The 25,504-nt window shown below is 46.6% G+C and overlaps 2 protein-coding genes across 7 annotated transcripts in view; one reads left to right on the forward strand and one right to left on the reverse strand.

Moving 5' to 3' along the window:
- The window catches only part of CD247 (CD247 molecule), a 90,559-nt gene extending 78,818 nt beyond the window's left edge, over nt 1-11,741 (forward strand). The window contains exons 2-8 of one of the 2 annotated variants that reach the window (XM_047784008.1): nt 3,626-3,729; nt 5,217-5,273; nt 5,877-5,957; nt 6,528-6,560; nt 7,378-7,434; nt 9,341-9,382; nt 10,615-11,741. In XM_047784008.1, coding sequence (XP_047639964.1) covers nt 3,626-3,729; nt 5,217-5,273; nt 5,877-5,957; nt 6,528-6,560; nt 7,378-7,434; nt 9,341-9,382; nt 10,615-10,680 — 440 coding nt within the window. In that variant the 3' untranslated portion in view covers nt 10,681-11,741. Of the gene's footprint in view, nt 1-3,625; nt 3,730-5,216; nt 5,274-5,876; nt 5,958-6,524; nt 6,561-7,377; nt 7,435-9,340; nt 9,383-10,614 lie in introns of both variants that reach the window. The other variant, XM_047784006.1, reaches the window with a different exon arrangement.
- An 11,834-nt stretch (nt 11,742-23,575) lies between these two features.
- Nucleotides 23,576-25,504, reverse strand: part of POU2F1 (POU class 2 homeobox 1) — a 181,953-nt gene continuing 180,024 nt past the window's right edge. For all 5 annotated transcript variants that reach the window (XM_047784009.1, XM_047784011.1, XM_047784013.1 and 2 more), the window contains one exon: nt 23,576-24,094. In XM_047784009.1, coding sequence (XP_047639965.1) covers nt 23,784-24,094 — 311 coding nt within the window. In that variant the 3' untranslated portion in view covers nt 23,576-23,783. The remainder of the gene's footprint in view (nt 24,095-25,504) is intronic.

The following is a 25,504-nucleotide window of genomic DNA, read 5'->3' on the forward strand; positions in this document are numbered from 1 at the left end:
AGGCACTGGCATGACGGCACTTAGCCACTCTCTGCCAGGTCCTGCACCCATGATAATTTTCTCAAGCCTCACCATTAGCTAATGAGACAGGTGATATTATTGTCCCCATTTTATAGATGAGGACGAGGCTTAGAGAAGTTCAATGATACATAGCTCAGAAGCACACAAAAACTACAGTGCATATGAAAGACTACAGCTTTAATTTCATCCTTTGTCTCTGTTTGGCAGTGGAATTTATACTTGCTGTAGGGTACGGCTGTATTGCTATGGAACTCACCTGACACCCCATCCAGGGCTTTTTTTTTTTTTTTTTTTTGCTTTTTAGAGCTGCACCCACAGCATAAGGAAGTTCCCAGGCTAGGGGTCTAAATGGAACTATAGCTGCCGGCCTACACCAGAGCCATAGCAACTCGGGAGCCGAGCCACGTCTGCGACCTACATCACAGCTCACAGCAATGCCAGATCCATAACCCACTGAGCGAGGCCAGGGGTCAAACTGGCAACCTCATGGTTCCTAGTTGGTTTCATTTCTGCTGTGCCACGATGGGAACTCCCAGGGCTCTTTCTATTTCAATATCCCCTGACATCAAGTAGATGTCCGATAAATACTTAATTCATCACATAATTGAATTTGGTCCTGGGTCCTTCCAAGGAACTTAGAGAACTGTCACGGCCTTCCTCAGTGCCCTTGCTCCCAGCGGCGGCACAGCTAGACTAGGTAGAGGCACATTTCCTACCCTGGGGAGTGTGTGACAATTAATAGCCTCTTCTCAACCAAACCACACACAGCACACTTGTCACTGGTCATAAAATCATGCTGCTCTTTAAAAAGAAAGAAAGAAAGAAGTGCCCCTGTTACTTATCTCTGGGGAGGGTGGCCAGTCCCCTCCCCCACTGCGCTGGCTCTGCACAACACCAAGAAATATTTCTTCTTATTTGTTCTAAATTTACTGTCCAGTAATTTTTCTGTTCTCATTTTATGTGACAGGTAACTGAGCGATTTTCTCCCAACCCTTTTTCTGAAGCTCAACCACCCCCATAAATCGCCACTGACACCTCCTTTCCAGCCCTAAAAGAAAAAAAATCACCCCAGCTTTGGTGGCCTTTGTTGGGGGCTGGCTTGTCTCCTAGAGGCCTTTAGACCCCCGCCTTGGGTCAGTGGGGGCTTCTGGCTTTGCCTCAGGGCCAGAGCTGGACATCTTCCCTGAAAATTTCATGTGTCTAATGAGTGTCTACTCTGTATCCTGCACTCTTATGTTGGGGGTTGTGGAAAAGGCAAGAAGGAAGAAGATGCAGCTATTGTTCTCTAGCCTAGACGGAGGGGAATTTCATAACTCAACATACTATGTCTTCGAGAGCTCTACTGGGGGCAGGCTCTTGCACCTCCATCAGCACACTGGAGTCTCACTGGGGCACATGAAATGGGACCCAAGTCCCATTCCAGCAATTAAGTAAGAGCAGGTGGTGCCAGCAATGGCAGGCAGAGAAGAGGAACCAGCTCCAGCAAAGGCAGGTGGCTGGAGCAGGATTGGGGAGCAGTATGGGGGCGGCTGCTGGCAACTGAACCTGGGCTTCTAAATCAGGGCTGGACTTTACTCTGAAAGATTGGCTCCTGGATGGTTTCTGAGCAGGGGCTGTGGGAAGTTTACAAAGAGATCAGCTGTGTTGGGGGCAGTAAGGCAGAAGGAATCTTAGGGTCAAAGGTCTGAGGGCAGAGGGAGTCAGGGGGTGGGGGTGGGGATTCTGGGGCAGCCCTGAGTCACCTGTTCCCAGGGCTCGTGGGAGAAGCCAAAACGTTGTTCCTGCGGTGGGGCTGCAGCGGGGTGGGCAGGGCTGGGCCCAGAGGGAGGGCGAAGGGAGGGGAGACGCACTGCCCCAGCCGTCCAGGGCTGCCTCACACTGAGGTTCTCTGTGCCTCCGTGTCTGCATGGTGCTCTTGGGAGGACCTGACAAGTTATTACATCAAAGCCATGTCTGGCACGGAGTAAACCCTAAAGAAATGTTGCAGTTTTCACCTGGTGAACAGAAGAGGCAGATAAAATAGGGTAAAAAAACTCGCCCCAAGTCAAAAAGCTAGTAAGGATGAGGCAGCCTTCTTAGCCCCGGCAAAGTCCTGGTCGCAGGCGGCCAACAGGGGGCGGCCAGGGCCGGGAGAAACTGTGGCGGCTGAGATCGCTGCTTCTGTGATACCAGACAGGGCTGGAGAGAGGCACCTACTAAACCTCGTTTTACAACTTGAGATGCTGCCCACATACCTGGTAGGAATAACAGCCTAGACTAAAATCCGTGACTCCTCACTCACAGAGCAGTGAGCTTTCAGGCAAAAATGCTAACTTTTATTTAACCAGAATATTTCCTGTACCTCCTGCCGAAATCCCATTGTATGGCAGCACAAGTGCCAACTAATATGCATACAACAGTTTGACAGGTTATTATGGCAGTAGGGATTAGGGGTCCCTTGGCAATTTGGGGTGCAATGTAAACAGAGAGCCCCTCTGAGCTGCATCTGGTAGGATGCATCAGATGGTAGTATTGCAGGGAGGGACTATGTGAAGGGGGTAGTGCATGCAAAGACACAGAAGCAAAATCTGGAAGAGCAGGGTGTGTCCTGGGAATAACAAGTGTAGCAGGGGAGGGGAGCACAAGGGATGAGGCTGAGGCTGTGGAACTAGGACTGGTGAGCAGGGAGATTGACAGGTTCAGGCAGGGAAGGGGACCAACAAAAGGTATCTCTGTCTGCTGCTCATGAGACCCCTCAGCGCCCAGGGGAGGGAAGCCCAGCACCAGACCCCACTGCTCTGTGCCTGGCACCAAGGAAGCAGGGAGTCAGGAAGGGAGAGTTAACCCAAATTCTCACAGTCCTAATTAACTTAGAGATTGAAATGATCTCATTTAGCCATCAGTCCTGTTCTCTCCCCATGGGCAGGCCTCAGGGGTAAATACATCCTAATTCAGGTGGCCGTGCCATTCATCCAGATGTGGGTATCTTATAGAGGCTTTCAGAGTGTAAAGTTCAGGGAGTTCCTTTCGTGACTCACCCAGCTAGGATCCATGAGAATGTGGGTTCGATCCTTGGCCTTGCTCAGTGGGTTAAGGATCTGGCATTGCTGTGAGCTGTGGTGTAGGTCACAGACATGGCTCAGATCCCACGTTGCTGTGGCTGTGGTGTAGGCTGGTGGCTACAGCTCTGATTCAACCCCTAGCCTGGGAACCTCCATGTGCCGAGGGTGTGGCCCTAAAATAGCAAAAAAAAAAAAAAAAAGAAAAAAAAGAAAACCATAGAGGGCAAGGTTCAGATTGGGCTCACACCCAGCTGGGTTCCCATGCCCTGAAGCCGCAGTTCTGTGTACATGGGACAGTTTCATCACGCCACTGAGTTTCTGCCTCCTGCCTGTGTTCTAGGGTTTGTGACCCAACCAAGGCACCATGTCCATTGTTGGGGCAGGCTAGGTTTTCCCAGGGGCTGGTCCAAGGGGGTGGAAGAGAGGCTGTGGTCACTTGGGGTGTGGACAATGGATCCAGCTCGCTGTTATGATTTCCTTGACCAGTCATGGCACAGCCCTCGGGTTGCGGGGTCATGTCTCATCACCTGGGCCTTGCTGACCAACCTCATCTCTTGACACAGCTGCGCAGAGCTTCGGCCTGCTTGATCCCAAACTCTGCTACCTGTTGGATGGGATCCTCTTCATCTACGGTGTCATCATCACTGCCCTGTTCCTGAGAGAGAAGGTGGGTACCACTGGGTTCTAGGGGGAGGGCATAGGCTCCCCAACTTGACGGATATTCAGAGGGGCCTTGGTCTTGGAAAGTCTCAAGCTCGGGTGGTACCTGAGGCTTGGTGTGCACTTTGGGTTGTCTTAGAAGGTGTGGGGAGTGGTGTCTGGCTGAGCAGGACAGAGTAGGAGGGTGAGCCTGATACTGGCCCCTTAGTGAGGAGCCACATAGTTGTGTGAACATCAGAGCATCAGGGGTTCTGCTGGCAAAAAAGGGGGTTCTGCTTCAGGCGGAGAAGAGCAGGAAGGTGGGAGACTTGCAGTCTCTTTCCAGATCCTTCTGTCCAGCTGCTGACCCAGGCCCCACCAGCCTTTCTCTTCAAACTTCAGTTTCCTCATCATTGCGTGGAAGAGTTGGCCCAGAGCTCAGGGTTTTCACCTGGTGCCTTGTAGACCCATTATTTCTTGGAGGGGCAGGGGCTGGGGCTGGAGACGGGGGTTGGGGAGGTGGGGCGAAGGGGGCCCATGGCGTGGCCAGAGGGCGGAAGGACTTCTGGAAAGGAAGCTACATTTGTTATGACTTCCGTGACTTCACCCATTTCTCCTTTGGATTTTGGACTTTGGCAAAAGCTTTTATTATTTAAAAAAAAAAAAAAAAAAGAAAAAGAAAAAAAAAAAAAGAAAAAGCCTGATTTTCTTTTTCTGCTTCTTAGGGCCGCACCAGTGGCATATGGAGATTTCCAGGCTAGGAGTCGAATAGAAGCTACAGCTGCCGGCCACAGCCACAGCAACGCCAGATCCAAGCTGAGCCCGTGACTCACACCACAGCTCACAGCAACACCGGATCCTTAACCCACTGAGCGAGGCTAGGGATCATCGAACCCACAATCTCATTGTTCCTAGTCGGATTTGTTTCCCCTGCGCCACAACGGGGAACTCCCTGACCTTCTTAAATTTGAGCAACGCTGCCCTAGCCGACCTCTCGGGAGTTCCCAATGCTCTGAATCTGTAAGACCCCGCAATTTCAGCTGAGGCGCATGAACTGAGGAGAGCGGGAGGCCATATGCCTGGGCCAGGTCCTCAAGATACCAAGCCAGCACGACACATCCGCACCCCGTTGCAGGGGGCAGGATGGGCGATGGGACCTTGCGCAGCCACGGTCCTTTTCCGGGTGTCCTCAGAGCCCCTGGGAGGAAGGGGCTTAGAGAACATACCGGAACCGAGGCGGGTGCGGGGAGCGCAGTCCGCGTACCAGGCGCTTCTGCGCACGCGCTTGGGCGCGCTCAGGGGAAAGGAAACTGCGGCAGGTGCCCGCACCCCCCGCTGTGGCCGCACTTGAACCCTGGTAGGTAAAAGGACGGTTGAGCTGAGAAAAGGGGCGGCCAGGCTGCTGGCTCCTCAAGGGCCAGGCTGGGGCAGGCAGGGCGCGCTCCGCTGGCCGTCGAGGAGCGGAGGGAGGCTGCCCGCACGGAGTAACGCGCTTTCCTTTCCTTCTCCCTCCAGTTCAGCAAGAGCGCGGACGTCTCCGCCTACCAGTCGGGCCAGAACCAGGTCTATAACGTAAGTCCGCCTCTCCTTTAAAGCGCCTCTGAGAGAAAGTGCAGTCCTCTGCTGGGTCGGCGTGGGGGTGGGATGGGGGCGGCGGGGTGGGGGGCAGGAAACCTGGACCAGGGGCTCAGCTGTAGGTAGAGTCCACAGCTCTCAGCCCTGCGAGTTGTTTTAACCTCCCAGGGGCTCAGTTTTCTAACCCTGTAAACAGGCATAGCCCTCGTGCCTGCCTCGTGGGGATGCTCTGAGGATGCCGCGCGCTAGAGATTTGAAGCTGGAAGGCGCCTACTTAGTGTAGTGTAGCGCCTGCTCCTAGTGAGCCCCTACCTGGCAGCGGTTCCTTAGAGGGGGCGGGGGTGGAGAAGGAAGTATAGGATCCTCACTCCGGTGGGGAAGCGAGTTCCCTCCCTCTGTGCAAGACCTTGATGGAATCGACGATCATCTGACCCCCCCCTCCCCTGCCATGGTAACAGCAGGTTCTTTGAGATGGTCTGCAAGATGATGGTAGCCAATGGACTTGCCAACCCCCTGCTCCCTCCTTTGTGAACCCACCCAGAAAGAATTCCCAGTCCAGCTGCCCGCACCCTCCCAGTCCCTGACACTTTTTTGTTTTAGGAACTCAATATCGGACGAAGAGAGGAGTATGCGGTCTTGGATAGAAGAGGGGGCCTGGATCCTGAGATGGGGGGAAAACCGGTAGGACCTTGCTGTCTGTGCATGTGTGTGTGTGTGTGTGTGTACACGCGCGAGTGTGCACTCTGCTGGGCAGAGGCGAGGTCTCCTCAGGGCCAGCACACTCTGCCACTTCGCCAGCCCCTGACATGTGACAGATCCCCTTTACCACTGCCCCTTTTCTCCTCCTTGCCCTCGGCTCCCTTTTGTCACAAGGGACCTCACACACATGAATGTGCAACCCAGATTCGAAGCCCTCCCCTGCCCCCCGACCCCAGGACTCCCAGGGACTCTGTCCTTTTGGCGGTAGACTCCACACCCTGTGGGGAGGGGAGCAGACCCCAGCAGAGTCTTCTTAAGAGCAGGGCTCAGCCTGGGTGTGAGAGAGCGTGTGCATTAGGGAGTATGAAGCGTGGTAGTCCCGTGAGCTCCCACGGGTGCCAGGGCTGCAGGTGCACAGGGAGGGCAACAGCTGGATGGCCAAGCTCACAGAGAGTGTGGGGAAGGGGGAATGGGGAGGGTGCTGCAACCCTCCTGGCCAGGTGGATTCCTGTTTCTCTACCTCTGATGTCTCCCCTTTTTCTCTCCCAGCAGAGGAAGAAGAATCCCCATGAAGTCGTGTACAATGTGAGTACAGGAGGCGGTGCATTTTCCCTTAGAAGATTGGAGGGTAGGGCTAGGGGAGGGCTCTGGATGAAGGCTTTGCTCCCTACTCCATGGTCTTTGCCTGTCTTGACCTTCATTTCCCTGGGTCAAATAATGCCTCACTTGCTTGCTGCCTGCAGTGGCTGCTTGTAGGAAACCCCTTGGCTTGCCCTCCCTCGGCCACCCTCGGAACTTGTTGCTGGAGTTTCCCCATCAGCCTGGTGGAGACCTGGGGGAACAGTGAGGTCAGGCTGGGCAACTGCCTCAGAGGGCCTCCTGTTCCTAGGAGCTCCAGTAGTCTTCTGAGTGTTGCCTCTTGTTGAAAGGTCAGCCTCCCCATCCTGGGTGTTGACCTGGGTCTGCCACAAAGGGGGCCATTGAAGAGGGTAACCTAGTGTAAAGAGAGCACTTCCCCTTTCCTCTAGCAATTCCTCCGTGGTGGTGGCTGTGTAAGGAGACAGCTTGCTCCAGTAAATGGTTTTGGGGGGCTCCGGGTGAGCCCTTGCATTGTCCAGCATGCGTGTCCTTCAGCTAGGACCCCGCATCTTTTTGAACCTAACTTGAGCTTCTCAGCTTCAGTACAAAGGGCTGGTGGCTCAGAGAAGGTTCCAAAGTGCTGAGGAGGAGTGTGGCATCGGAGCCGGGTTTTGGCAGAGACGTTTGTGTGAATAAGGCCTGGAGCCTTGACTCTGGAAGCCCCCCACCACCTTGGGAGTCCAGAGGCTTCCTCTTATAGGGGAGCCCACTGCTTTGTACATCAGTTGATAAAACCAGTGTCTCACGCCCTCTTCTTCTCCAGGAGCTGCGAAAAGACAAGATGGCAGAGGCCTACAGTGAGATTGGGATGAAGGGCGAGGTGGGTGTTGCTCTTCCTTACTTCCCAAGGATTGGGTGGCGTGAGATGCTCTAGAGAAGTTCCTGTGGTCTTTCAGATACCCTGCCATAGGCCTCTAGTCCCATCCCTCCTGTTATCTGAAGAAGCCTTGTGGTGGCCGCTAGAGGCAAAGGTTAATCCAGCTCTCACCCAGTTGATAGTATATAAGGTATTCAGAAAGGGCTAATGCCCTTTTGGGATTAAAAACCAAGTTAGATTCTAAGATGTCCCGTGCTTTGCAAAAATAGATCAAATCTGTCACCGTTAATAATAATCATTATCAAGGGCTTCATGGGTGCCAGCATATGTTCATTGCTTAGGAAGCTTGCGCCCTTTATTCATAAACGATTAAGAATTTCCAAACAGTGAGAGCAGAATTTGAACCTTCTAAGTTTGAACCCTGTGTGACTACGTAGGCGGTATGCCCATGACGTTGGCCTGGCCAGTGCTTTTACCAGGTAGATGGTCTTATTTAATTCTCATAATAATCTGATGAGAAATATATGTCCTACCAGTAACTTACCCAAGGTCACGTAGCTGGTGATTAGGGGAGCCAGGATTTGAAGGAACTCTACAGCCCAAGCGTGTACTCACTACTCAGTTGCCATTCCCAGTGAACACTGATATTGAGCCAAGAATTTAAGAAAAATTTGTTTTATTGAAGTATAGTTAATTTCCTGTAATTAATTCCTACTGTACAGCTAAGCGATTCAGTTATCCATATATGTACATTCTTTTTCATATTCTTTTCCATTATGGTTTATCACAGGATACTGAATATAGTTCCCTGTGCTATACAGGAGGGCCTTCGTTGTTTATCCATTCTATATATGATAGTCTGCATCTGCTGATCCCAAACTCCCAATCCATCCCTCCCTAACCCCTCCTCCCCCTTGGCAACTGTAAGTCTATTCTCTATGTCTGTGAATCTATTTCCATTTCATAGATAAGTTCATTTGTGTCATATTTTAGATTCCACATGTAAGTGAGATCATTGGTATTTGCCTTTTCTCTTTTTGACTTCTTTTCCTTAGTATGATAATCCATCCATGTTGCTGCAGATGGGATTATTTTATTCTTTTTATGGTTGAGTAGTATTCCATTGTATATGTGTACCACATTATCTTTATCCATTCCTCTGCCAGTGGACATTTAGGTTGTTTCCATGTCTTGGCTGTTGAAAATAGTGCTGTTATGAACACTGGGGTGCATATATCTTTTCAAATTATAGTTTTCTCCAGATAGATGCCCAGGAGTGGGATTACAGGATCATATGCCAACTCAATTTTTAGTTTTTTAAGGAACCTCTCTACTCTCTCTCTCTTTTTTTAATGGAGGTTCCCAGGATATGGGTCGAATCGGAGCTGTAGCCACCAGCCTACGCCACAGCAACGCGGGATCCGAGCTATGTCTGCGACCTACACCACAGCTCACAGCAACGCTAGATCCTTAACCCACTGAGTGGGGCCGGGGATGGAACCCCCATCCTCATGGATGCTAGTTGGGTTCGTTAACCACTGAGCCATGATGAGAAATCCTCTATACTCTTTCCTATAGTTAGCCAAGAACTTTGAGAGCTGCAGGCAGGCCATCTTATTCCAAGCAGAGGGCATCATGGGCAGCTCCCGTGTAGCCCAGATCCAAGAATCTGATACCAGGAGGACCTGAGCTGGACAGAGCAAATCCTGGCCTGGCCAATTCAGCCCTCACCTCACTCTGCAGAGGCCAAGGTCTGGAGTGGCCTGAGGAGCTTTCTCTCCTGGGGGAAGGCTGCTGGCTGGGAGACAGTCACCTCTGACTCTCTGGGGGAGGAGGAGTAGGGTGCTTGAGCAGGAAGGTCACTGCTCACTCTCTGACTTTCAAACCTTTTCTTGTCTCACTGCCACAGAACCAGCGGCGAAGAGGCAAGGGGCACGATGGCCTTTACCAGGTAAGTGCTGATGGCAGTGTCTCTGGTCTACGCTGCCGGCCCTTCTTCCCAGGTGGTGCCATCTAACCCGGGCTGAGCTCGGGCCCTTTTGTTTTGCTTGTTGGTGGTGCCAACAGCTTACCCAGGACACCCATGTAGGCCTGTGGTGACTTCTCTGCCAGTCAGTCCCTGGGGCGGGGCTGGCATTCACCGGTTCAAGCAGAGGACTTGGCTCCAACCGGGAGGCCATGGGAGCCCCCAGGGGAACTGGCCTTGGCAGACAAGCAGCAGCTGCCCAGAGGCTGTGTGGTCTGGAGCAAAGGGCAGATGCAGGCAAAGAAGGCCACACAAGCCATTTCCTGCCTCTTTCTCGGCCACCCTGGGCCTTGGAGAAGTCTTGCTTGGCCTCACATTCTCACACCTAATAGGATGGGAGGATGGGTGAGAAGGTTGAAGCAAACAAATCAAGAAAAATAACTTTAAAGAAAATGTTATTGTAGTCAGATATCTGGTTTATGCAAATCAGGGTGAATAATTATGCAAACTAAGCACAGCGAACCTACTTCTCTAGAATGTAACCCCCAGTGGGTTCTCACTTGGCTTGTTCTGCCTCCCCGGGGCTGTTCACAGCTCGCTTGACTGACTCCAAAGTGTCAGGCCACTCGCTTGCCTGAGTTCAGAGTGATGTCAAACGGCCCTCCAGTTTTGCTGTGACTGCTGTTGATCTGTGTCCTGGACCTGAGCAGGAGAGGGTCCAGTGAGATTGGGACGAGCCTGCCTGTTCCCTGACAAAGAACATAACTGTAGTAGCACAGCCTAGGAAGAGGGCTTGGGAGGGCTGGGGCCAGGGAGCCACACTTTCCGCTGGAGGGCCAGGTATCAGGGACAGTAGGTTCTCTGGAGCAGGTCTGGGCCCTTCCCCCTGATTCCAGCTCAGTGGTCCAGCTGGGGGACCCTCCTTCCTCTGCGGTCTGACCAGAAGCTCTGTAGGGCACAGCACTTGGGAAGCTGGGAGGAGGGAATCTGGCTGGAGGGGAATTGCATCAAGGCCGTTACCAGCGGTGACGCAGATCCCATCTCGGCTGCTGCCAGGTGGGCCAAGGCCCCCAGCTGCGGCATGAGGGGAGTTCCTGGGCCTCTGATCTGGGTGGGAGGCCATAGGTCAGGCTGTAGCAGATGCACCTACTGGCCTCCAGGTAGGCTTGAGCCCACACGGGGTTCCTGACACCCACTCTTTTGATTTCCCTTTGCAGGGACTCAGCACGGCCACCAAGGACACCTATGATGCCCTCCACATGCAGACCCTGCCGCCTCGCTAACAGCACTAGAGATTTCACCACCCACAGGCCAGACCTGCAGACACCGATTGTTCAAGACCCAAGAAAAGCATTTACAACCCGTTTTACTCGTATTTCTCTACCACCCAAGTATTCCTCTTTATGAACAGGATGCTTCCAGTTGTAACATTTGGTCATATTCCCATTCCAAACTGTCAGAGTTCTTCCCTGGACGCTAGGAGGGAGTGTGTCCCCCAGGCTTTATCCTTGAGGAGCCTGCTGCGAGTGCAGCATGCTGTGTTCTGGTTTCCCAGAGGCCGTGGGCCGGCCCGGCTCTGTGCAGCTCCAGGCTCTGACCTGGGAGACGGGCACCCTCCTTTTCACACACACAGCGGGGTTCAGGCTAAATCCCCAAAAGAACCCCAGATGTTAGCGCACACTCATCATCTGTATTGTTGTCAGTATTGGAATGGCTTCGCTTCTGCTGTAAATTTGGCTTCTGTTGTCAGCGAACCCTCTCATTTCTTGGTGACTGGGCTGGGGAGGCTGTTCTGCCACCCCGTGAAGGATCCAGGCAGAGGGGAAGATGGGAGTTGGTAGCAGCCAGAGGAGGCTGAAGAGGGAAGCAGTGGTGGCTCAGGGATGGGAGCAGGGGAGCCAGAGGCCCGGGAGGGGGGCAGGAAAGGACCCCCCCTGCAATCAAGCATATGTTCCCCGTTATAGAACTTGTGTGCCAGACCCTGTGGGGACCAGAAGATAAAGAAGCCTATCTTTGCCCCCGTGGAGCCCACACTCTCACAGGGCAGCAAGTTGTGAAGAGTCTGGTGTGAGAGAATGTTAGGCACTTGCTCACCTCACACTGCGTTCAAGACAAACCTGTCACGGGGAGACCTCCAAGGGAGACTTGGCACCACTCAGCCCCAGAAAGATCCCACAGGACAGTGGCACGGAAGCGCCTCGGCCGACTTAGTGCGACAGTGCTGTGTAATAAAGTGCATGTGGCCACGGATGGAAAACCCTCTCTGCTCTGCTTGGTCTTAATTTATACTGGTTTGCTAGAGCCTTAATCTTCTGCGTAATAAAGGCTTCAGTGCAAAATGCCACTTTACTGTAAGCTTTATTTCAGGGCAGTACAGCCTGTTAATGGTCATTTAGTTGTCAGGAAATCAGCCTGTTGCTCCTGCAGTGGGAACAAAACTGCCGATTCTTGGGTGAAAACAAGATGGTTCCTTGGAACGTGCAGGAGAGCAAGGTGCACCAGTGGTCCAGAATGTGGCGCCAGGCCAGCAACGCGGTGTGTCGAGATGGGCCAGGCCTTACTCAGGAACTGAGAAAGACGGGAAGAGGGCCCTGGCCTGCAGGGCTCAGCATGGAGATAGATAGCTTGTGGCGAGCAGGTGAAAGAGTGGGAGAGAGGCCAGCTGAGCATTCGAGCCTTGGGAAGAGGCAGCGTTGTTGACAGAGGGTGTCTGGGGTTAGAAACAGCCACCAATGCCACAGCACAGACCCTGAGTCCACAGGACTTGGGGAAGGATGGAGGCCATTAGAGGTCTTTTAGGTCAGGTTCTCACCAAAAGTGGCCCTGTCCCCAGTGGTATTTCTTCTAACCACAGAGGCTATTTATAATGTCCCAGCTCATCCAGCCGCCACTTAATATTGGGAAAAGACTCTGAAATCCAAGGCCACAGTACCCCATAGAGCATCGGGGTAAGTGTGGAGGAGCCAAGGTGGGGATGGGCAATGAACCAGTGTGCTCACAGTGACTCTGGGACTCCTGAGAAGAGCACCTGCTGGACAAAAGAAGTTGGAAGGCTTAGATGAGTAGTCTGTGTGAGAATGTGTGTGTGAAGCATCCAGGATACCAACACAACTTCAGAGAAACAATGTGAAAACACTTGGAAAATGGTTTAATGATGTTTTACAACAGAAATGAACTGTACAGTTACAGTAAGTTTAATATATATAAAAAATTACAGCAGACAAATGCATCTACACAAAATCTACCACTTCATTCTGATTCACTGTCACCTACACAACCTCTCCCAAGCCTACAGCCCCCTGCAGGCAGCCCCAGGAGGGGGAATCATATAAAGGGCACTTTTAAAGAGACAGCACCGCTCATATTCCCCACCACCTCCTCGGGCCTCAGGAGGTATCAGCGAATTCCCCTAAGTGGAAAGTTGCTTGTGTTTCGGGTTTTCAAAAACCAAGAAAATGTGTTTCCCAGGGGCCCAGGTAACGAGGCCCTAAACTCCAAGTTATCAGCTGAGTCTTATAAAATATTCCTATCAGAGGGGAAATGGCTAACCAGGCGCTCTGGGACAGTAAGGCTATACAATAGCCACCCAGATTGCAAGTTATCTACGGAGAAATGTAAAAGGACTCCCGATAAACTAATTAGGAATTGTCACTGCCTCATTAAAGCTGCTGGACAATTTTGGAAAGAATCATTTACACCACATCTTAAGTTTCCACAAAAGAGAACTCAAACTCACATTTTAAAGTTAAGTACATAAAACAAAAAGTTTTGGGAGGCCAAGGGGTCAAATCCCTCTTGTGTCTCTCCCTTGACAACAGTGGAAAAACACCCCTGAATCAATATTAAAAAAAAAAAAAAAAAAAAGGAAGAAGTGAAAAAGGGTCGGGTAGCTAAGATATTTAAAGACAGAAAGAAAAAGAGCTTTAGAAAAACACGTTCGATCACTGTCTCTTCAAAACAAAATCCCAGTTGGGAATACGGTAATCAGCAAATATTCAATCCAAATTGAACCCAGTGGAAGTTTATTACTGAATATTATGTACACTCAGAACTTTTTTGTTTTCTTTTTTATTACGAACACCTAGGCAGTGAAAACTGTTATGTTAATACATACATAGACACACCCAAAACATACAAAAATACTATTATTTCAAACTACTAAGAATAGGACAGTTCAGTTATTTTCATGCTATGACTTTAAGAGCATTACACTGAAACAAACAAGAAGTTAAACGACATTTTTTTTTTTAATATCCCAGAAATATACCAAAATATACATCTAAGCTTTGGAATTACTGAGGTTAGACTAATGCAAGTGCTGGGTAATCGTACTTAATACACAAGTCTAAGGTTCTGCAGGAAAGAAATTATCTTTGGTATCTGCATCAGGCTAATATTATTAACATTTGGATTTTGCTTTGGGATAGAGCTTGTATGACCCTAGAACCAAATACCCCCCCCTCCCCCAATCAACTGAGATTAAAAAGATCCATGTAAAAAGTTCCTTCATTTGCAACCCCCCACCCCCCAAGTTAAAAAGTCACAGGCATCTACCTAGCACAAAAGGTTGTGAAATACAATGCATAGTTGCACAGTGGTGCTGCAAAAAGGAAACAAACCTACAATAAGGAGAAATGAAAAGCTTGATAATCCTTCTGCATGTTTGCTCACAAACAGGACAGCCACTTCCAAGCAGTTCCAGTAAAGGACGAGAAAAGGCTCAGAAGGGCACGGGCACCGCCCCAGAGGTTAAAGCACCCAGCAGAGCAGCCAATCCTGCACCAGTGTCTTCAACTTTCCCCCACTCTGTGGAGTCCATGGCGGCCCAGCCACATCCCCACCCTCCTAGCCCCTGTGCCAAACCCCTGTGGTGACCATGGCTATTGTAGGGTAGTGGTTGTGATAGGGTGGATTAGCATGTTGACGGGCTTCTGTCTACTGTTTTGGAAAATCTGAAATGCCAGTTTGTTCCATGGCATGTTCACAAGTTGGCAAGAGCCAAAGCTACTAAGCATGCGCCTCTGCAAACCCTGGAACATGGTAAACAGACTCCCTGCCCTTTCGATGCAGTCAGAGCCCCCCCCCCGCACTCTGCCCCTGGCCTCACTCCTCTAAACGCCAGGACGCCACAGACTGGATTGACGCTGAAGACTTCCCTTTTCTTTGGTTTTTTTGTTTGTTTTGCATTTATACAATCATTAAAAAATCTTTGGTTTTGGCTGGAAAATTTAAAAACAAAACAAAACAAAGAAACCACCCTCCCCTGGCTTATAGCAGCAGTAGTAAGACCTGGCAAAGCTTGTTTTCAACATCGGGCATGGGAATTGAAGGTTGGGAACTACATTCAAAGAAAAGGTGAAAGGGCTGGGGATGCAGCTTCTAGAGAGCCCATTGGATATAAGATTGTCAAATAATAATAATATTAATAATAATAAAAACTTAAATATTTGGATTTTTTTTGGTCTTGTCAAAGGAAAAAAAAGTGAAATGTGTATGCAGCAGTCAGCTTAAAGGAGCCTTTGGTGTCTTCCCTTCCACCCAAAGTCCTGAAAATAAGCAGAACCCTGAGGCCTCCCAGGGGAAGGGGATGGCCTCCCCCACCAGGGAGAAGGCAAGTACAGGAGGTGATGTGTGGCCAGCAGTCGGAGACGTGGGGTGGGGTGTGGGTGGGGACGGCTGGCCAGCCCCTAAGGGCAGGGTTTGGGGAACAGATGGTGAGAGACCTGTGAAGACCCCTTGCAACAAAAAGAAGGAGGAGATTGCAATTTGCCCTCAGTTTGCAGTAGCTCTTAAGCAGCGACATTCAGAGGCTTTGGGAAGGTCCCACCCTAGGCTACAGGTCCCGTGATGCTATAGGCCAGAGTTCAGCATTACTTAGAGGAGGGAGGGCAGACTTGGCAACTCTGTGGGGTGTAGAGAAAGTTAAAGCAAGTTACTCAGTCACGAGTCAGAAATGAGGTATACAACAGCTCCTGGACTTGTGGTGGGTGGAAAACCCCACACTTACTCACCTTGCCTCTGCTACCACCACAGCTGCAGAGACGGGAACTGGGGTCTAATGTGGGTGGGGTGGGGTATTTCCTCGGAATGAGACCTCCTGTGGACTAAGTAATGCACACAGGCCCCCTCGAGCAGGGGTAAGAAGCTGGAAGAAGTCTGTCCGTCTGTCTCTCCCCATTACCTGATCTTAGGGGAGATACACCATTTCTGCTGTCAAAAGCCAATGTTATAATAAAGCTGCAGAGTCTTAGGCTCTCTCCGTTCTGCTCCCTCCCAACTGTTTGCCATATTCAACACAACCAGGCTGGTCCACTCTACTCTCAGGAGTATGTGCCTTCTGCAGACCCAAGTAGGACTGGAACCACAGACATGGCACCTGCCTACGACTAAGCCTTTCCTAACAGGACTCTCCTTTTAGCTGTGGAAAGTGCATTCCCTTCCCTGCTATGCTGTTCAGACTTAAGAGACACTGTGGGACTAGGTGGGAGCGCAGTCTTCTGTCTCCTTGGCTTTGTCTTTTTTCATTCGGAGGAGATTCTGATTTTAAAGAAGCATTTGGATGTCTCATTTTGGAAAAAGCATTGTATCAAGCTGTCTGCCTGCAGACTTTGGAATATCATGTGGGAGAGCTCAATGCCATTGCCAAGTTACAAAAGATATTTAAACTGCTCTTGCGAGGTTGTGGCTACTCAATTAAAACAATAATGAACAAGTAAACAAAGAAAATTCAGGGGAACTTTGCAGCAGACCGCAATGGTTTTTTTTCTTTTTTCTTTCTTTCTTTTTTCTTTTTTTTACAATAAATTAGTTTGGGGGCCTGAATTTTCTGATAGTGTCCTGCCTGGGTTTGAACCAGAAGGTGGTGCAGCCCTGAGTGGAGTGGGCTGATTCAGGGGCACAGAAAGAATCTTCAAGGGCACCTGCCCGGCCCAGCCTGGGAGCTTTACTCCTGGGCACAGTGGTGTTCCATCACACATACCTTGTCCTCCCACAACTGCTGTTTCAAGTGCTCTTACCTTCAATAGCCCTGTTGCCTGCTTCCTGATCTATTTAGCACTTGGAAAAGTCACACACTCTTAATACTACTTTTATATAATGTCAGAACAATAAGATTATTAGTAAAGCCTTCGTGAAGTTCTGCAACCTGACCAGTTCTTGATGGAATGAATATGGAGAGCTATACATTTCTCCCCACTCCCCCTGTGTCCCATCAATGGCACACTGAAACAATGAACTACTCAACTCCCTAGGGCCCGGACGTAAAAACATTTTGGAATAACACAGCTCCATGGAAGAATAAAGGAAGGTCTTTGAGTTTCTGTGTAATCCTGTTCTTGAAAATGCTTATCCTTTACAAGTGACAAAACAACTAAGTATCATCTAAACTCAAATAGGCTGTACTAGCTCTCTTTATAAGCGTTAGATAAAGGGAAGTTAGACAAGAATTCTACCCCCATCTTCCACCACCTCCCTCCCTAAATTTCCCAGCAATTCCAAGAGTATCACCGCCACCCTGAGCAGCTCTATCCATCTTTGCAGAGCCAGCAGAGTGAAACTAAACAAATCTCTTTTCCAAAGCCAGGATGACTACCAAGACTTCCTTCAAAATGTGGGGATGGGGTGTGGGGAAGAAGAGAGAGGAGAAGAAAAGGGAAGAGATAAAGGTAAAGCTTTTCTAAATTTCAGCTTTTTGCTCCTATCCCCTCTGCCTGCTTCGAAATTGTAAGGATCAAGAATGCAGTGTCTTTGGTATCCAAACTGAATCCCACTTAGGTTCTGTGAGATGGATCACTTATTAAAAAATAGCCTTTTTGGAGACAGAATCTATATTTGAACTTGGGAAACCAAAAAAATTTGCCCTAGAGTATGGCCAGAAAGGGCTCTTAACTGTTCCTAAACCAGCATCATTTCTCATTCACATATCCACCAAGAACAATACTCTCCCCAACCTCACTAACTAACCAATCCCTAAAGGTCACACGGTATCATAGGTGTAAAGCGAGCAGGTTGGCTTTCAACATCTTGGTCTGGTTTTTCTTCTGTTTGCGTTTTTGGTCTAGACAGAACTGGCCTTGGTATGAGAAAAGGAAGTGAGGTTTTAAAACTGTTGTGCTACTAGCACAACATTAATTACATGACAGAAGGAACCCCTCCCGCCCCCCCCCAATCTGATTTACTTTAATTTTCTTAGACTAAGATGCACCAATCACTCATTTCTCCTTTCCTTTCCAAATAAAAGGGTGCCTGTCTACTTCTGCCTCTATTTCTCAACTACACACCCAGACTTCACACATTCATCCTTGGCCTAAGCTCTTGCTACATACAGAGGTAATGAATCATCAGGAGAGGCTGGCAGAGTCTGGGGGGGCCCCAGGCAGCCACAGGAAGGGATGTAAATGCCCTCGGGGACCCTGAGCTGGTCAACCCATGTGTAACCTGCATGCCGCCACACCCTGCACTGCAGGCCAAACCACAGAGAAGCCAACAAATCCCAACCTAATCACAGGGATGATCAAGTTTCCTTTGGCAAGACAGAGATAAGGACACACACACACACACACACACACACACACACACACACACGAGCAATGCAACGTTTTCCTTCTAACATAATCACTTTCTCCCCCCCCAACCCTATAAACTGTAACCTATAAACAGGATTCCAAATACATACAACATCAATCATGTTTATCGATCATAATAAACATCAGTTGAACTAAATGCTACAGCTATAATTATTTCCACTATTTATAAAGTTTTTCTCTTTATTTGGTTTTTAGTTTAAAACCAGTTCTGTAACAATGCTAAGCTATGCTGAGGTATTTTATGAAGGTGCCAGAAGCTAGCTGTTACCCACGAGCATTATCCTCACAGATTAAGGTATCACCATTCAAAGAGAAAAGGAAGAGAAGGAACAGAGGAGAGGAGATCCAGATTTCAGGATCAACATAAGATCCACCAAAGTTTACTGCTTTTAGCAAAGGCAGTAAAAGTAGAAGAGCCTGAACATGGGACTGCTTCAAGAATAAGGATGGTCAGTAGGCAACAGTTCACAAATCATGTGGAAATCTGGGTGTAAAATGGACAACTATGAGAAAAGACATATTCCCTGCTTTCCTGATGGAACCCTTTCAAATACCTTACTGAAAATTTCAGGGACGTCCCATTTAATCTCTTTGGATTAAAAAAAGAATGAGGCAGAACAGGATTAGTATCAGCCTTTAACAGTGAAAGCAATTTATCCTATTTCTATCCAAGTTCACAGTGTGCGCCATCTATGCAGACCTACATAATAGCTGATGTTAGTTATTCTTCTTAAAGGAATAGCAGAGAAGGACTTTTCTTCTGAAAACTGAAGTTAAACGCTGAGAATATTTTGCCCTTTTATAAACAGTCATCCTCAAAGTGTTTTAAGACCGAAAATGACTTCAAAATAGCTACGGCTATTATTAAATTAAATGCTTTTCATACACACATACAAAAATGAACTCACAAATGGCTATGATCAAATGAATCCGTCAATTCTTGCCCATCTGAGTTATTTTAAATTTTAGGTTTTTCAGTCTTTTTCTCTATTAGTACTGATGGTCTTTTTGTTATCTTCAGCTTCAATAAACATGGTTTGAATGAATAAACTTTAAATTCATCAATTTCAGATGCTGATTTAACAAGAAACTATTTGACCAACTCTCATAATGAATTTTTGAGGCTCTTTAACGGAGGGTTCTCAAATCGCAGGATGGTTCTTGGAGGGCCCCTGTGGGGTCTAAGGCCACAGAAGACTGCCACTGCCTCCTCCCCTGGCCAGCCCTGACGCTCAGGGCTGCTCCCTGCTCCCTGTCCACTCACTCTCTTTTCTTCCTGTCTCAGTGATTTTACCTTCTTGGTAAAGAAAGTTTTGTGAGGTTTGGGCACAACTTTATGAACTACAAAGAGTTTCCTCTGTAAGCCAAGTTTTTTTTTTTTTTTTTATTATACACTAATTTCAATGTTTACTATTGGGATTTACAACTTTAAAAATCTACATTAATTTCCTACATTTGCAAAGGTATCCAGCTTTCCCAGCAATTTAAATAGGAAATTTAATGTTAAAGATGGGACTGAATTTAAATACTGTGTCAAGCAAGTATCTGTGCTTTTGGATAACAGACAAGGTTTTCCCCCACCTTCCCAAATAAATGAGGGATAACAGAACAAAATAACGTAAAAAAAAAGGTATAATTGTGCTTTTTTCCTCAATAATGAATGGTGTCGAACAAACTGGCAAGATAGTTTCACTAAAAATCTTTTAACTAATCTTTCCTTTGTAAAAAACCATGTTAATTTCTCGTAATGCTACTAAGGAGTATAAATCATTATGGTCCTACACAAAATGAAAGTTGGATTCCTTTGGTTCCATTTCTCTAGTATCAGCTGAGTACACAGGGAAGGTATTGATCCTTCTTATCAAATAAATAAAAGTTCATTTTATATCAGGTAGTGAATGGACAGGAACAATTTTTTAAATCTAAAAAGCTGCCTAGATAACTTCAGAACCACTTAACACTCAACATAGCACTCAACTTATTTCTTAAATGGGAAGCAACAATATCATTCCTCTGAGAAGCTCTTTTCCAGGTCTTTCTGTTCTGTCCTTCAGATTTATACAGGGTACAAAATAAAGTTCACGATCAAATCACACTGCTTGTGATAAGCAGGATTCAAACAATTACATTCACCACTCCCTAGGGAGGGCCCATTGCCATGGGCAAATATAGTATCACTATAAATGCATTAAGAGTTAGTCTTTGGCTTAATGTATGTTAACCAAATTCAGGGATGAAATGAAACTTGCATAAACATTAAGAAGAAAAAAAAGAAGGATGACACAATGAACTGTGATGACCTATCTGGCCCTTCCTCTTAGAAATGGCAGACACTCTACCAAACACTTCTTTTTGGTCAAATGGTCCCCTTAATTTCCAGACTCTCCCACATAAGGAGGCTAAAAGTTAGGTCTGAGTACCTTAGCTTACGAGATTCATTTGATTCAAAAAGCATATCTTGAGATGATAAAAAAGATGATATAAAGTAAAAAAGGACTAAGGGTTGAGTCATGAAGCAATATGATCAGCAGAATATCTAGGGATGACGATGGGGGAGTTGATTTTAAGTTAAACACCCATGAACAAGCTGTTTTAGTGTTTTGTGTGTACATGTATAAATGTATCTTTCATCTCACAACTTGTTTTTAAATAAGATTAAAAAAAAAAGAAAAATTCTAGAAGTTACCTTTGTCTAAGGATTTATTTCTTCTTTTAAACACAGGTTTTTATGCTGGTTTAAAGTTTATCCTCATAAAGTGATCCACATACACACACAAAGGCAGAATCCCCTTATCCCAAACTGACTAGTGAATATAGACAGGGTGGGGAAGAGACCATCGTACTGACATTTAAAGCTTAGGAAGTTTTTTAAAATATTAAAGTATGTTGGAGAATCTTATTTGGGAGAGGAAGCATCTTTTCAACCACATAGGAAAACAAACAAACCAACCCAGCCTTTCCTTGTTCTTCCTCTTAATCCGTTGGGGCTTGAGTCCCTTGGGGCTCAACACTTCCTTTGGTAGCAATTTTGGGAAATTAATGCTATAACCTCTACTACAGTATGGTGGGTATCAGCATTTCCCTCCCTGAATCCTTCCTCCTAAATTACCTCTCCCAGGGGAGGGACTCACCACTATGGGCAGCTACAGTATTACTGAGACCTCTAAAATCATTTGCGCAGACTAAAATTAGAGATGTCAAATCAGGATAAAAGATTAAAGTCAACTATATCAGAGAAATAGTGGGTTGAAGAGGAGAAAAATTAGTAACTGACACTGCCATCCTATTTGCACATCAAACTAAATAAACTAGTTAAAAAATCAAGTTAATGTCTGCCCAGAGGATATTACAATTTACCAACATAAAAGATTAAAACAAGCAGCAACTTTTATATAAAATTAATAAAAGACAAATGAAAAAAGAAATTGTCAGTAGCATCTATCTCCTCAATGTGTCTGAACTGCACGATACAAACTAGTCCATTAGTACAGCAGCTTGCTAAAATTTGACTTTGGTTCAAGCTTAGTCAAAAAAAAAAAAAACAACAACAACAACAAAAAACAACCAAACAAAATATAACAACATAAAAAAATACCACACATAAAAAAGGTGGATGGACATTTGTTAGTTTCCCTGCTTGCAGTTCACTGATTTTGGAGGGACTTTAGGAAGGGGAAGGGTAGTAAGTAAATACTTTGTGAAATAAAATGGGAAGACAGAAGGAACAGAAGAGAAATTAACAAGGGGACTAAAACGTTTCTGGCTTTTTAATATTAATATGCCTGTCTCCCACTTGGATGATCACAAACAAAAATACACATTGTGTCCATATCACTGCCTTTCCCAGCACTGTGAAGAAACAAATACACAGAATCCAAGCTCCCTTGTGGACACAAGCAGAGCAAGCAGAACAAAAATTACCTGTAAGCTCTCTCTCAGCCCCCAGCTTGCAAGGGGGAAAAAGTGCAGTCAAGGGACCACTGGAGATATAAGCAAGCACCCACAGACACCAGGTGGGAACCTTTAACTCCAATAAGAAGGGCGCTCAGATGAGCTGCATTGCAGTCATCCAGTCTTTGGGGAATTTTCTGGATATAGATACTGTAATAACAGAACATTGACAAAAAGGGGAAGCTAATTTCCAAGTTACCCTCACTCCTCTTCATCTACTTCCATAAACACTTCCTTTTTGTGGGCTCATTTATATAGTCTAGAAATACCCTGGAAACAATTACAGATGCTAATCAACTTCTATAATGAATAGAGAGATGTGTATTGCCATTTAGACCTAGTTAGCAGGAGCATCACTAACAAACCTAGGAGAAACGTGAAGTTGTGCAAAGTTCCTGCTTAAAGTCTTTCAAAGGTTCTACAGATCCCATGTCTGGCAAATGCATGCCTTCTCTAGTCAGAGAACCAAGGATAATGGCAGGGCTAGAGGAACTGATAAGCCATTTGGTGAAAAGAAAGTCTGTGGCTAGAGGAAAAGGTGGTAACCCCAGACTCTTAACACACCTCTTTCGATGATCTATAACTAATGGAAAACAGTCTAGAAAAGTTCCTTCAGAAAACAAAAGAAGGGAAATATTTCCCAATTTCAGTTATTTTGTTCTTTGCCAAGTAAAAGTTAAAGAAGTTTGGATGAAAAACTTCCACAAAGTGGAACAAACAAACAAACACACCAACAGTAGGAGCATTTCAGGAGATAAGAAATCAGGAGAACCACCAAGTCAGGTGTCTGCAGTAGTCTTTGCTCTTCGGAACCAAATCCTGCCCTGCAACATGCACAGGCATTCCCACTGAAAGTAGCAGAAGGCAGCACTGCTGCACCACAGGATCTGGGCCCCAGGTCATTCAATGGTTCAGGGTGAGTGAGAGCTACAGTTCAGCAGGAATTCCTTCCTACGCAAAAGTGCTCCAAAGGCACCACCTGATCGGGGGGAGGGGGCGTGTGTGGAGTGAGAGTGTTTGCACACACTGCCTTCAGCTTCTGCACCAAGCCTCTTGCATAAGTGGCAAAAGAAAATAATTTTCTAGCACCTCTGTAAGAGTCATCAAGGATAAGGAAACCAGCAAGAACATTCCCCGCAGTTAAGAACGTAAGCCCCACCTCACCCCAAAACCCTCCCGCCCCACAGTGTGGGAGCTCACTGAAATAGGATCCAGGAGCAAGAGATAAACATGTCCAAACTATATATATATATATATATATATATGTATATATATATATAAAACAATAACAACAATAATAATAGAGATACAGTAATACAGGCCTGCCTAAATTGTACCAGTTAAGAAAGGAACCCCCAACACAATTGATACGATTATAAACACCTTGTTATGACTTAATGGCCTGTACAACAGACCCATAAAAGTGATTTTTTTTTAAGGAAAAAAAAAAGAAATTTAGACAAATAAGAAATCCCCTTCCTATATTGGAATTGATAACCCACCTTAACTCGTCATCATGACTGCTGGAAATGATAAGTAGTCCTTTCACTTATTTTTTTGTTTGTTTGTTTTTGATTTTTCGTTTCTGCTTTTTTTTTTTTTTTTAATTTTTGGTTAGAAAGTTCTCTGATCCATGAAGCAATCCTGAAAAGACAGTGTTTTATTACAAAATTAGGCAAATGTTGTCCCGTCTCCATCCATTTTTTTTTCTGGCATGTGTTTTTTTCTTCTCTCCCTTGCCCTTGCAACATGGCAAGAGGAAGCCAATCACATGTTTTAGTCTCAGCCAAGCTGGCAGCCCTATCACACCCAGAGTGAAGAAGACTGGCGGCAGCCCTGCTCGGCCCCACTCACTGTGCCTTGGAGGCGGTGGTGGTGGTGGAGGCAGCCCCGCTGGCAGAGGCGACTGTGAAAAGAGAGTTCTGGATGGACTCAGCTGAGGTGGAGGTGGCATGAAGGCTGGCTACAGGTCCAGAGTTCCCTGCAGAGGCTGCAGCGGCAGAGACCAAGCTAACTGGGTTGCTGGTGAGCAGAGAGAGGTTCTGAGGGTTCAGGAACAGAGGGGCAGTCACGATGTTGGGGGCTCCTCCTGCATTGGCAAATACCAGGTTCCCAGTCGCATCCAGTGACGTTATTGGAAGAGAGCCACCAGAAGCAAGAGCTACAGACAAACACCCCCAAAAACAGGCAGGAAGGAGAACGTCAGTATCATCCTGGAGAAGCCAAACAACACATCAAACCTACTGAATTTTCCTATAATCCAGACAGAGAAAGTATAGCTCTTAATAGAATTTATTCCCTTAATCATAGTACTATATTGTCACCAACTAAAGTTTATTTATAATTTTGAAAGGATTGAAAACTCTAATTTAATGAGCATGAACGGGATAGGTGAGAAGAAAGCTAAGAAACTGCCTAATAAAGAGTTACGTTTTTATCTTGAAATCTCAATTAGATTTCATCTACCTAGAAATATATGTTAAATCCAGTAATTTTGTTTTTAATGAAGATTACTGATTTTAGACTACCTCCAATTCAAAAGACAAACTACAGTGATTAAAGAATTAAAATAAAGTTAGCTTTTATCAAACTAACTGGCATTCGGATAAATATGAGCACTTTATAGTGCAATATACAAGATAAAAACTGCTTTTCAAAAACACTTTAGTTCTGGAGTTCCCATTGTGGCTCAGCAGAAACAAACCCGATCCCTGGTCCCAGTCAGTGGGTTAAGGTTCCGGCGCTGCGGAGAGTTTGGTGTAGGTCGTAGATGCAGCTTGGGTCTGGCATTGCTGGTGTAAGCCAGCAGCTGTGCTCTGATTCAACCCCTAGCCTGGAAACTTCCATATGCCCCCATTTGGCCCTAAAAAGTAAAAAAAAAAAAAAAAAAAAAAGACTTTAGTTCTAAGTTAAGCTATATATTAACAAATAAATGATAAGGTGCAATTAATTCATTTTTACTTTACAGCATGTGATATTTATGGCCTGCATAAAGGAGAATGATAAGTCTGTATGAGGAAAACACAGATGTACTGACAGAGGCGGCCCTAGGTGCGTTATCTAAGATTAGGACTTGCTTTAATGTGTAAGAACTTTTCTATGATGCTGCTGCTTCTCCACAGAAGGCAGCATCAAACTTTTCCTTAAGATAATCAGGCATTCTCATTTAATATCTTTTCCTGTTATCCGACAACCCTCCTCTGCGGCATTAAAATTTTGATTGATCTCTTACATAATATATAACAAAAGCTGGAGGAATTGAAGGCAATGTTCCTGACTTAAGTTGTACAGCTCTAACCATCAATTTCACATAGGATTTAATCAATGAGAAAGTCAATAAGGTAATGTAAGGTAATCTAGGTCAGGTTTTGGATTGTCTGTAACGAATATTATCTATAGTATACTGTAGAGATATCACCTATGAAACATTAATCTTAACTGAAGTTGGCTAACAGGTCATTTTTGGCCCCAAGAACTCTTATTTAAGCACAACTATTTTAAGAAAAAAATTCTCTGATTAATATAGTGATGTCTCAAAGTATTTCCCTGAATCATGTAACAACAAACACCT

The sequence above is a fragment of the Phacochoerus africanus genome, chromosome 6 (genome assembly GCF_016906955.1).
Source record: "Phacochoerus africanus isolate WHEZ1 chromosome 6, ROS_Pafr_v1, whole genome shotgun sequence".
NCBI classification, from domain to species: domain Eukaryota; kingdom Metazoa; phylum Chordata; class Mammalia; order Artiodactyla; family Suidae; genus Phacochoerus; species Phacochoerus africanus.